The 13,638-nt window shown below is 40.0% G+C and overlaps 1 protein-coding gene across 6 annotated transcripts in view; it reads left to right on the top strand.

Moving 5' to 3' along the window:
• MYO6 (myosin VI) overlaps positions 1–12,697 on the top strand; it is a 326,341-nt gene extending 313,644 nt beyond the window's left edge. For 3 of the 6 annotated variants that reach the window (XM_069726515.1, XM_069726512.1, XM_069726510.1), the window contains 3 exons: positions 1,585–1,611; positions 8,222–8,440; positions 11,458–12,697. In XM_069726515.1, coding sequence (XP_069582616.1) covers positions 1,585–1,611; positions 8,222–8,440; positions 11,458–11,657 — 446 coding nt within the window. In that variant the 3' untranslated portion in view covers positions 11,658–12,697. The remainder of the gene's footprint in view (positions 1–1,584; positions 1,612–8,221; positions 8,441–11,457) is intronic. The other 3 variants (XM_069726516.1, XM_069726514.1, XM_069726511.1) reach the window with 1 other exon arrangement.
• The last annotated feature ends 941 nt before the right edge of the window (positions 12,698–13,638 follow it).

Below are 13,638 nucleotides of genomic sequence, written 5' to 3'. Positions count from 1 at the left end.
CCTGGAATTAGACTTCTGCTCTTAAGAAGTGTTTTCTTAATCGTTTTGTTCCACTTGTTAAAAGCCAAAAATCAATTTATGTTCTAAATACTTAATCCTTGAGGATAAATCTTCTCATTTCCTTTAAACACTACTTCAAATAGCTTGTGCATCTTATAGAAATACCTGTAACTGCTGTATGAGAGTTGTTTCTAGGTCAAATTCCCAGAAGAACTTAATCCTTATTAAAAAGGCAGAGTTAATTTGTATAGATAACCATGTGTAAGAGAAATGCTTTACATCTTATGGACACATTAAATTCTGACAGATTGTACCATGTTCAGAAAAGCATTCAATAAGGGTGATAACACACACATTGGGGAGAGCTTGCTTCTTTTTGGACTGAAGTCCATTTTGCCGATATGTAGGTTTGTATGCGCATTGGGATTACACCGAGTCTAGGCACGTTGTATTCAAGGACAAGGCCAGAAAACCATTGTGATAAAAAACAGTGCTTAAAGGGGTTATCTAGTCTTATAATAATAATATTGAAAGTATATACAGCATTATTATGCCTTTGTATTTCTGTTCCTCAAAGTGTTCAGCATTTGTTTCCTATCAATAAATGTTCTTTATGGTTCAAATTTACAGCTCAGAAGCCAATATTGGCCAAATAGTTGTAACAAATTACAGATGGTTACATTGTAGCAGTTTAAGCAATCCTCTGAGCTAGACGTATCGGCAGCACATAACTCACCGCTGTTACATTGTTTCCAATCTAGACCACTTTGTTGCACTGAATTCCCTTAAACCAGATTTATTAAGACTCACACACAATTAGGTTATGTTCGAAAACTGGCTCAGCGTCTTTATAATTTGGATAATTTGCAACAATTCATCTGTGTAATTAAAATGTATCAGAAAGGGGTTGAGATCGTTTAGTTCACAGAGGATTGTCAAACCTGTATTAAAGGGGTTGCCTCAACATCTTCTATTTGTAAAATATGCAAAATGCTTGTAAAAGCAAGAAATGTTGCAATTTTCCTCATCAAAAATTTAGTATAAAATTGAGTTTACTACTTATTGACTAGGTTATTGGCCAACTCATAAGTTTGAGTGGTGGCTGGTCTCCAAGGCAAGGAGAGTGCACCTTGAAGCTCCTTGCTTTAGAGTTTTCAAGTCCAGTTCTGAGCTGGCTGGATCCTATGTCCCTGGTCACCTCCTATGCTTCAGAGCTCACAGCTCAGACCTGCTTCACAACCACGTCACTGGTAAATCATCAAGATCGCATCACAAATTGGTAATCAGGAAGCCATGATGCAGGAGAACGGTGGTCTGGTCAAAGGAGGTAAGGCAACCCCATAACATTGTGGCAGTCACCAGCTGTGAGAAGCACAGCATATGTCTGGGATTTCAGTTGTTAGGCTGAAGAATGAAGAAGGCACACAGCACGGTTTCTGGTTAACTTGTCCATACATCTTAGTGTCCATAAAAATGTTCCTATGTATAGTGAGAACAGTCAGTTTAGAGTTTCATTCTTGTCTCCCCAATAATTGATGCCATGTTGCCTGAATGTTCTCAATTACAACTGATATTTATTTACAGATTTTGCTCCATTTATGAACAACGCAAGTAAGTGTGCAGCTGGTAATAACACTAACCTGCGACCAGAGGGAAAGGTGTTCATGCTTTTTGCTACTAACCAACATGTTGTTTGCTACAGTTGTGGACATCAATGAAACCTCAATGTTATTGTCAGTGGTGAAGCTATAAAGTTTGTAAAACTAGTAGACACGTCCACGTCATCATGCATTTGGTGGCTATAAACCACAGTAGTTAATTAGAACATTGGCACCATAAGTAAGCCGGAGAGAGCACTCCTTGGAGTGGTCAAGCCTGAGTAATATTTCATTTTTACATTGGATATTGATTCTGCACAATGCACATCACAGATACACTGCCTGTTACGTCCGTGGCAGCTAGGTGACGGACCCCGATGCCTATTTACAGGGCCTTGGATATGGACCGTCCATGAATACTGTTCTGACATTGACACGGCCTTGCCTTTTTTCTTCAAAACCTTTTTACACATCACTTTGAAATGAACACTTGTATAATAGTTTACAACATAATATTAGTTTAGGCATAATTACTGCCCTTGCCACTCTTCATAGGCATGTCCCTTTGTGGAGATGGAACATTATTTAAAAAAAAAAGAGTAATGTTTCTTGTGTTTTTAAAGAAGCCCTCCCATCTTTTTATTAAATGTGTGTATACATGCATGTAATATGGTGTGAGTGTATTAATATACTGGCCTACCTCTGCCTTCTGCGGTATCCAGCACTGTTCTGCTCCACTTCTCAGTGACGTCACCGACATTGTGACTAGCTATTCATTGAAGGCGCTATGCTTGAGCCGGAAGTCTCTTTTAGGCCGGGGTCACACTTGCGAGTGCAATGCGAGAAACTCGCACAAGTCTCTCACATCAATACCCGGCACTTGGGGCCGGAGTGTGCGGCTGCATGTATTTCTATACAGCTGAATGCTCCGGTCCGAGTGCCGGTGGCAGTGCCGGGTATTGATGTGAGAGACTTGTGCGAGTTTCTCGCATTGCACTTGCAAGTGTGACCCCAGCCTTACAGTGATAGCCTATGGGGCCTTGTTCTGGCGCTCCGCAGGCTTACATTGTAAAGGCCACTTACAGGTCACACAGAGCACAGCGTGACCCGAGGAGTCTACAGAGTGGTGACGCCATTCAGAGGAACGGCGCCGGACACCGGAGAGAGCAGCAGAAGGAGAATGCACTAACACACTCACACTACATTACATACATATACGCATATTTAATTTAAAAAGAAAAGCTATAGATGAGAGGTCTTCTTTAAAGATGATGGCATAGTAATAACATTTTCATATGCTTTAAGGAATACTCACAAAGGATTCCTTATTAACATTATAAAAAACAAAACCTTATTCCTTGGCCATATAATTCTCATGTAATCATACAGGCATTCTAAACACACATGTAACCATACTTCCATTGCAGCACCCACTGGAATATTCACTTAATCACTTCCCATCAGTTGTTAATAATTGCGGAGACGGGTAACAACACTTCACAGTCACGACACAGTTCATTATATGTTGCCATAGGTAAAGCTGAGTAGGCACTTGCTGGCATCCTATAACTTCATACTCTAAAATCTCCACCCATATTTTCTCCACTTTTAAAACACAGAGGCATCTTAATTTAAACTGCCTAATTATCAGACCATGTAAACTTAGACTATGGTTCACACCATTTTAGAAATTTAATTTTAAGACAGTACAGTCTAAGTTTACACCACCTATTAGTTACTTTACTTTCTCCCTGAAATGTGCATAACATTTTTGATACATTTTTTTGCATTTATATATACTACGCCTCTTTTTAACGAGGTCACATCCCCTTGTCGGATAAGTCATAAAAAATGTCTAATATATATAATGCAAGTCATGAAAGACTGTATTATTAGCACAAATTGTCCCAGAATTGTGGTGTGTTTCCCTTGATATATCTGCCACTGTTGTAAGATTTATGTATAAAGCAAGTAGGGTTCTTATACCTTTTTGGGACACAAGTAGGCAGTTCCATTTTGCACATGACAGCTGCCAGATTGGTATCCTAAAGCTACATCATTGATTAAGAGATTGAGGTCTACAAAAAGGTCCATCCGAAAAACTGTAACTAAAAACATTGAAGGACATAACTGTAGCAAACCGCTTTCTGAAGAGAAAGGTAACCACAAGGTGACGCTAACGGTCTTGAATGGTGTGGCGGAATATTGACTGCAATATATCAGATGCCATGTGATATACTTAGAAAACATTGCTGTGTAGCTATCTGGAGCCTACATAGAAGTATTATCTATATGTCTTTAGTCGTTACTAGGAGCACATTTCCAGCCATCATATCCTATATAGTAGATCTATAACCTCTATGTCCTCAACTGCAGAATGTTTTCTAAGATCATCATCACATGGTCAATGGTACTGATATCTGCCTATAACAAATCGGCATAAAAGGGTCAGATTTCTTTGACTTTTTGGGGGCTACCTTGCATTCATCTTTAAAATGGAGATGGCTATTTACCGTATCTATAGAGCTCATGGGCAATTGCTGCTCTTTATTTCTGCAAACATGTATCTTTTCATACTGCTGGAGGGCGATGGAAGTCTCTGCCATGATGTGTTATACTATATGCCAATCATGCATCACTGGGGAAGCCTTTTGTATCTTGCAAATAAATTTGAAATCTTGGAAAACCACTGAAAAATTAAAGAAAAAGAATGTCCTGTATTCGTACCGACGAGCCTTTAAGCCATGTATTGTCCTCCTTAACAAGTTCAATTCAAAGAAGCTTTCTGGATCATTAGAGTACAGGCCGACGTTGCAGCAGCTACGCGGCTGAAGCGCAGAGGAAGCACTGCCCACACGGGAAAGGTCATTGGTCATACAATTGTGAAACTGTATCGTTTGGATCTACGCTTAGTAAAGAAAACTCCTTCCATGACATTGTTTCGTAGACTACAAGTTCATTACCATGATGACCAGCATAACCGCTCTTTGCCGCTGACCATTCACGGAATACAGGCTATAATACAATAGTAGAAGAGGTTCTGAACTGGGATTGTACTTTATAGATCTCAAAAAAAGTTAGCAAAGTTGGGAGCAAGCTAGCACACCAATCCGTCATATCCGCCTCACGCACACTTTGATTATGTTTGTCAATCTGATAGTTTGGGAAGATTGTCTATAGTAGATCTGATGATTGAATATTAACGTCTGAAAAATAAAGAAAATGTAATGACATTCATTACAGCTGTCACAAAGCTCTATCTATTCTAATATATCTATATCAGCCACTGCGAATATGAGGAAACTGGGCTTTAAAATGCATCAACTTGGCTAAAACCTGAGTGGGGTAAAGTGGGTCTAGGGGTAAAGCTACTTGTCCCTGCATAGCCTTAAAGCCACAGATGGCTTTAGCCACCAAGTGTATGATAAAGCCTTGAGAGCAGAATGCCTAAAACTGTTAGAACATCATGTAACACTCAAAGAAGGAAACAGTCGGTAAATTTAAATCCCCAGTAAACAGCCACTATTGTGTTGTTGTACCCTATAGCATTGTGCTTTTACCTAAACTGTATGAAATTGCATTATGTGAAAGAAAGCTGTAATCATCCATGGTGCTATATCCAGAATACCTGCTACTAGTTATCTGAGCTACTTAGGGGAATAGTCACATAGTCTGGGCTGAAGCCATAATTCGGTTTTGTTTAGTGAAGCGGGTGTCCCTGAATTGCCTATATTTGGTCTAGCTGCAACCGGCACATGCGCCGTGCTCAGAAGCCAAGGCCAGCATAATTCATTGCATGGCCAAGGTATGTGGCTAAAAGTGGTTGCCTCAAGTGTATAAATCGGTAAAATTTCAGAGTGCTTGTAAAAACATTATTACAAATTGCAACTGTTCTCAAGCGCAGAGGGATTTTTTACTTTATAATTCATAACCTTTTACTTAGGTTACTGGCAACCTTGCAGTCTGAGAGTGTTCGGTTACCCAGGCAAGCAATTTGTGCTCTTAGCTGCTTTAGAGCAGTCTCCTGTAGCTCCATAGCTAGCCAAAATGCTGGATCCTAAGCTATCAAGAGGCCAAGCTACTTCTGCGCTCTAGTCTGGGAGAGCACTTCGTTCGGATCAGCGGAGCGAACCCTGACGCTGGTCCGAGCTGTTTAAATCTTCAGCTTTTGTCAACCAGAAATCAAAGAGACAGATGGGTGATGAGCTGCTATAGATGCAAACATCTTCGAGCCCGTACTGTATGACTATATCCCGGGGCGACATTATATAGATATCTTATGTAATTTATATACCGTGCACAGATGATTATAACTTTTCTTTTCACAGTGTGATATCATATAGTGAACCTACAGCTATTAAGGAGTATTGGGAAAATAAACAAACTGACAGATTCTGTTTCAGTATGAGCCTTCTGGTGACATAATGTACTGATTTTACTAATTTCAATTTCCTATGTTCATATTTGTTTCAGTTTGTTTTCAATTATATGGGATAATTTCAATAGAAAAATATCAATGCCCTTACCTTTGCTAAAGTGTAACTGCCGTTTCAGGAGAACTTGCAGCAGAATGTCTGTCTCTCCTCTAGCCCCTACCTCTTATTCATCCCCCTACCCTCTCCATTGAATTTTTTAACGACCAACTGCCATTTTCTATCTTAGCAATGGGAAAGTCTGTGTTCATTGAATACAGATTTTCATCCAGAATTGCGTGAAATTTCACTGGAAAAATATCAATGCTTCAACCTTTGTTAAAGTGTAACTGGCTTTTCAGGAGAACTTGCAGCAGAACGTCTGTGTCTGCCTCTAGCTTCTCCCTCCTCCGACCCCTTCCCTCTCTGTAGAACTCTATATAAGCCCCAATTGCCATTTCCTATCTTAATGTTGGGAAAATTTGCCTTCACTGAATACAGATTTTACCCATGAAATGAGAGTGAAAGAAGCAGAATTCTCTGATAAGTTATATTACAAAGGTTCTTATTTGTATGTGTACTATTGATTTATGAAGCTAAAATTGGCAGTTACTCTTTAACACCTTTCCGACATTGGGCGTAATAGTACACCCATGTCGGACTCCCCCTGTTTGGTGTTGACTCTCGCGCTGAGCCCGCACCGTTCCGAGCACATGACAGCTGATCAATACAGCTGACATATGTGCCTGCAACAGCCGAGAATGGAATTGCGATCCACCCCTGGCTGTTAACTAGTTAAATGCCGCTGTCAATCTCTGTCAGCGGCATTTAACTAACGCTTACCGGAAGCACGTCTTTAATCCCGCCCTTCGGTGACCCCGTCACATGACCGCAGGTCACAGATGGGTTTGCATGACAACCAGGGTTCTACAGCAGATCTCTGTTGTTGTTATTGCCAGACTACTATGAGTTCCGCCCTGTGGTCGGTGCTCATAGAAATGCTCACTTGCTGCTACACACAGGTGATCTGATCATTGCCTGTATTTAGCAGAAGTGCTCAAAGTAGTGCAGACTTTTGATGCATGCAAAAAGTACAAAAAAATGTTTTTAAAAATAAAGAAACTTAAAAGATCAAATCTCTCCCCTTTCACCCCATTCAAAATAAAACGTAAAAAAAAAAAAATCAAATATACACATATTTGGTTAAAGAACAAGCCCTCCCGTGGTCATTTTGACCTAAAAATAAAAAAGTTATGGCTCTGGGAAGAAGGAGAGCAAAAAAACTAATTCAAAAACTGAAATACCCTTCACCGTTAAGGGGTTAAGCATTGGATCATAATATAATTATGCAAGAAAAAGCAACCTTTTGTAAATGTGGGTTTTTTTTTTGCTCCCTTTAATTTTTTTGTATTAACAAATATTTAAACAACAATTTTTTTACGTTTTTAAGCGTTATATTTTGTTTTTATGCAACTGAAGCAAATATCCACTTACGAAAACCTATGTTATGGAGTATACGCATACATTTTTTTTTTTTTAAAACACTAAACGTCAAGTTGCTGCTGATATCATATGTAAATATATGTAAATATTTAGAAAAAAAGTCCTATCATCCCAATGAATATTCTGGTTGCCCATTCCTTAGCTTCTTATAGGCAGCCGATGTAGTTAAAACAGATTTTACATGTACCTTTTTTCACGTGGACTTTAATGTACCTTTAAGAAGAAACATGAGCAGTTTCCCTTGTCCTTTTCCAGAAACGGAAATCTATTTCACAAATTCTTAAAGGTCTAATTGAGCTTCATATTATTCCAGACAATATTATGAGAAAGTACTGAGCCATGTAATGTAATTTCTACCATTTTTAAAGTACACCATTTTTCATATTCAGACTTGAAAGGCTGGCATTGCAATAAAAGTAGCATAGCATGTACTCCATAATGTGACTCGCTCTGCTTCAGGCAGTAATACCGGTGAAGGGCCAGAGTGCAACCCAGGCTTATTATCATCCTATCTCTGACTTTCTTCTCCTATAATGGTGGTCATTTCAAATATAGACATTTGCTATGACTGTAGAGTAAATGCATTCTAGCTATTAGACTATGCATTACGGAGCAAATGTCCACCGGAATGCTGACAGAGTTTGAGCAGCTACCGAGCAGTTCTATATGCTTTTCCTATGACGTGTAACATGTATTATATGTGTACAGCCCAGCAGAATCCAGTGGTGCAGCTGCCGGCCAGACAACAGGAAATTGAAGCCAACCGTCAGCAGCGATATTTCCGCATTCCATTCATTCGCCCGGCTGACCAGTACAAGGAGCCTCAAAACAAGAAGAAAGGATGGTGGTATGCACACTTCGATGGACCATGGATTGCCCGTCAAATGGAACTTCACCCAGATAAGCCACCAATCTTGCTGGTAGCTGGTAAGTCATAATATTGGTGAGCATGTCAGATATTAGTAACGGTATGAATGTTGCATAGTTCCATCACCATATCACTCTGGCTCAACTCTGCCAAAAGATGGTAGTATAATTGGGTTTTGGTATTTAAAGAAAGGTTTTTTTTGTTTTGGTATTTAAAGAAAGGTTTTTTTTGTAGGATCTACATTGACTTTTCATTTATTGTCCATATTTTTATCTTCTGACGTGTCCGATGTTTACCCACCACCAATCCCAATTACGTAGGTTGAAGAAAAACTGTTATTTTCTTCCTATTTAGCACCCGTTCTAACTATACCCATTCCGTTCTAAGTCAGAAGTTAGAATTAGTTACATTTCAGAATGCTCCTACCTTGTTTGTGTAATAAAGGGGTTGTCCTGAAGTAAACATTTATCATCTATCAGAATATGTAGGACATGTGATAAATGTCTAATCTCTTGGATCGCACCAATTACGTGGCTTGTAACCTCCTTGTTTTTCCTCTGCGGAGGGAATTGGTTGAGGTCCATGGCGCTGATGTAAACAGCCAAGCACAACACTTTGGTCAAAATTATCCATGTACCACATAATAGAAAGGGATGAAATAAATGTAACACAGTGTGTTGCTATGCAATGAGAATACACGATTTCTATGGCCTAATTCACACTTCTGTGACTAAACGGGTACATGACAAAATGATACTAGTGGACGTCAGTGTTTTGCACCAGTGTGTCATCCATGCGTCCATTTTTACCATCAGTGTGTCATCCATGTGTTATATCGGTTTTTTCACAGACCCATAGACTTGTATTGGCCCTTGTCACTAGTGATGAGCGAGTGTACTCGTTGCTCGGGTTTTTCTGAGCATGCTCGGGTGACCTCCAAGTATTTGTTAGTGTTCAGAGATTTTGTTTTCATCGCGGCAGCTGAATGATTTTCAGCTACTAACCAGGCTGAGTACATGTGGGGGTTGCCTGCTTGCTAGGGAATCGCCACATGTAAACAAGCTGGCTAGTAGCTGTAAATCATTCAGCTGAGGCGATGAAAACTTAATCTCCGAGCAGTCCTAAATACTAGGATGTCACCCGAGCGTGCTCAGGAAAACCCGAGCAACGAGTACACTCGCTCATCACTACTTGTTATCCATGGTACCAGAAAAAAACGGACATGTCTGTGTTTTGCACCGACACTCGGTCCATGAAAAAAGCACGGACACCTGAATAGTGCCATAGATTATAATGGGTACGTGTTGTTTCCGTGAAAAAAAAATTGATACAACAGATGTGTGAATCACACCTAAAGGAAAGTGCATAAAAGCTCTGTACAGGATGTTGTTGATATTGTGCTTACCATATGTTTCGGACTAAGACGCACTGCACCATAGAACGCACATAGCTTTTAGAGGAAGAAAATAGAGAAGAAAAAAATGTGGTCATGACACATTGTTATGAGGAGGGGATCTATTGCTGACACTATTATAGGGGTAATGCCCCCCAATTCTGTACTAATATCCTCCGTCCTAGTATATCTGTCCCCATCCTGGTATATATGTAACCATATTGGTATATATGGCCCCCCCTTACTGGTATACATGGGCCCCCCTTACTGGTATACATGGCCCCCACTTCCTGGTATACATGGCACCCCATCCTTGTATACATGGTCCCCATTCCCATCCTGGTATGCATGGTCCCCCATCCTGGTATACATGGCCCCTATCTTGGTATATGTGGCCCCTATCACACTTCACATATAAAAAAATAAACAATTCTACTCACCTTCCCTCTACTCCCTCGCAGCTTGGCGTCCTTTTCTGATACCAGCAGCTGATTTCAGCATGCAAGCAGTGCATGATGTCACTGACATGTGCCCCCCACACACTGAGGTCAGCTGCCAGAATATTCATATGCCCGGCACTATGGGAGTGGGGAGCAGTGAATATTAATTTTCTTTAATAGCTGGCGCACTGTTAGCCACAGCCACCAAATCCTGCAGCTGCTGGGCGATCACGTGTGCCCGCTATGAAAAAGAATAAGGGTATGTGCACAGGTTGCGGATTTCCTGCGGATCCACATCGTTTTTTGCGGTGCAGAAAATGCTGTGCTAATGGTGCAGAAAATTCCCTGTGGAAACGCTGCGGATTAAAAGAATTAGCAAGTGACTTTTTTGCAGATCTGCAGCGTTTTTGTACCCATTCCATTATAGAAATCCGCAGGGGTAAAAAACGCAGTAAATCCGCAAAAAATCCACACAAAATCAGCAGCAAAACCGCACAAAAAACGCATCAATTCCGCACCTGCGTTTTCTGCCAAAAGATGCCGAATACGCACCAGAAATTCCAAAACCTAATCCGCAACGTGTGCACATAGCCTAAATATTCACTGCTCCCCAGTCCTGCCCGCCTCTCAGCAGCAGCTTGAGTGCATAGAGGTGGGTGGGCCTATGGGCTTGGGGAGCAGTGAATATTCATTCTCTTCAATAGCGGGCACACATGATCGCCCAACCGCTTTAGGAACCGGCGGCTAACAGTGTTAAAGAAAGAGTGTTAAAGAGTTATATTAAGAAAAAAATATTTTTCACTGCTCTCGACACCCACAGTCCCTCCCACCTCTCGGCTTCAGCTTCAGTGCATAGAAGTGGGAAGGAGTATGGGCGTGAGAAGCAGTGAATATTCATTTTCTTTTTTAACAACGGTCACAAGTGTAAGCTGCAGCCATTGGCTCCCGCCACCTGTGACCCGCTCCTCTGCCGCTGCTGCTCCCCTCCTCCCCCCATATCTACAGCTGGACTATGAGACGCACTTCCCACTTTCCTCCAAAATTTTTGAGGAAAAAAGTGCCTAGTATAGTTTGAAAAGTACGGTAGTTAATTAGGATGTGCCAGCTAGAAATGCGTTAAATTTATTTGCAAAAACCTCTTGTCTTCATTTTTGTTTGTTATGCTTTATATTTCACTGGAAAATAGTAATCATTACTTTTTCTTTTATAATAATTTTTTTTTTTTTAAATTCCCTCAATTCAGGCAAAGATGACATGGAGATGTGTGAATTGAGCCTAGAAGAAACCGGTTTAACAAGAAAACGAGGAGCAGAAATTTTGCCCAGGCAATTTGAAGAGATTTGGGAGCGCTGTGGTGGAATTCAGTACTTGAGTAATGCAATAGAAAGTAGACAAGCCCGGCCAACATATGCTACTGCAATGCTGCAAAACCTTCTCAAGTAGCTGTCTGGCGAATTCATCGTTGCACTAAGAGATTAGTACATATGGGCTAAAGCAAAGGGAAAGCAACCTCTGGAAGAGAGGATCTAGGCATTCCATAATCGTGTAATAGAGAAGTTTTAATATAAAGTGAACAGGTTTTATTAATTGCGGGTTTTATTAATTCATACTTTTTGAAGTTTTGATTTAGAGGCTTTATAGTGATGTGGTCTGTGGCCCTAGCAGGCTATTTTGTCGTTTTTATGTTTTCAATTTTATTTATCATGCATCTCGATTTGTGAGGCCTTACCTTAGATAGACATTTATTGTCTCTTATTAAACATGGAAATACGATTTTCAAGTGAGAGACAAGTTGCAATACACTGTGCACCCGATTCTATGAGATCATGTTGATAAATGCTGGAGAACCCTTGAAAGTATAACGGAGAATGACCTAAAAAGGGGCACGGTGTAATTGCAGATTTCCAAAATCACATTCCATGGACTGGTATTGTTTGAACTTGAATGATTTTTCCCTCTATACGAAAATCTATGGCCTTTAAGTCTGTTGCCTATACTACCATTTATTCCCCTTTAATGTAGAGAAACGTTTGATGTTAAGGAAAAATTTTAATAGGAATTTTGGAATTGACTTGGCGTTTATTTTTGTGACTTGAATACAATGAAAGGAGATCATGTAGGCTTGATACAGTACGTATCAATACTTATGTGTATATTTTACTGCACTGAGATTCAAAGGTGGTCAGATCACTAAATATTTAAGATTATATAGATGCAAATTCCTAACAATTTTAATGCACATGTGCTTGTCCCCAATCCAACCTTATCAATATTCCTTTATAATATCAAATCTGACCCCTTGGTCCATTTAACTGACATGCGTCACCAGCCTGTAAACATTCCATTTTCTCACTTGTCAAGCTGATGTCTAGATGTTGCCGTACAGTGGTCATGATATGACTGGTTATTTATAAAAGTTTAATACCATTGTTTTAGTGTCCTATCTGATAACAGGAATAAAAATATATTCTTGTGACTTGAAATGTATCTCTGAAGTTCATTTCTGTGTTCCATGCCGTGCTGTGATAAAAACCAAAAAAAAAGTTACTTTGGCTTTAAACACTGTGTTCTTCCCTGTCATTTGAAAAGGATGTTTATCACAACCTGGACAGCGAATAAATTATATAGTTATTTCATGAGGGTCCTAGTCAGTTTCTACAGTGTCTTTACTTGAATTCACGCATCTCTTGTGATGCTGACATCTGTACTGCTTTTAATTGTAAACTGGTCATGTTTAGAATAAAAAAGATGATATATATATATATATATATATATATATATATATATATATATATATGTATCACACATCGGGTATTCTAGAATATGTATTTATGTATGTACCTCACGCTTAGCACAGCCAGCCACGTAGTATATAACACAGCCACGTAGTATATAACACAGCCACATAGTATATAGCACAGCCCACGTAACACAGACATCCACGTAGTATATAGCAGCCACATAGTATATAGCAGCCATAGTATATAGCAGCCACATAGTATATAGCACAGCCCACGTAGCACAGACCGCTGCGAAGTATATAGCACAGCCACGTCGTATATAACTTAGCCAACGTAATATATAGCACAGCCCACGTAATATATAGCACAGCCCACGCAGTATATAACACAAGCCACGCAGTATATAACACTGCCCACGTAGTGTATAGCAGCCAGGCAGTATATAACACAGCCTACGCAGCATATAACACAGGCCATGTAGTTTATAGCATTGTGGGCACCATATCCCTATTAAAAAAAAAAAAAATGAATAAAAAATAGTTATATACTCACCATCCGGCGTCCACCGAAGCTGTCCCGATGCGACCGCTAAGTCATCTGGGTAATTTTGTAATGCATTACTGGGAACGGAAGCTGGCGGCAGCATCATGTGCATCGGTGGATGGCGGAAGGTGAGAATAGCA

Source organism: Ranitomeya imitator, chromosome 5, assembly GCF_032444005.1.
Source record: "Ranitomeya imitator isolate aRanImi1 chromosome 5, aRanImi1.pri, whole genome shotgun sequence".
Taxonomy (NCBI): domain Eukaryota; kingdom Metazoa; phylum Chordata; class Amphibia; order Anura; family Dendrobatidae; genus Ranitomeya; species Ranitomeya imitator.
The sequence above is the reverse complement of the archived record's forward strand: the minus strand, read 5'-3'. Positions and strand labels throughout refer to the sequence as shown.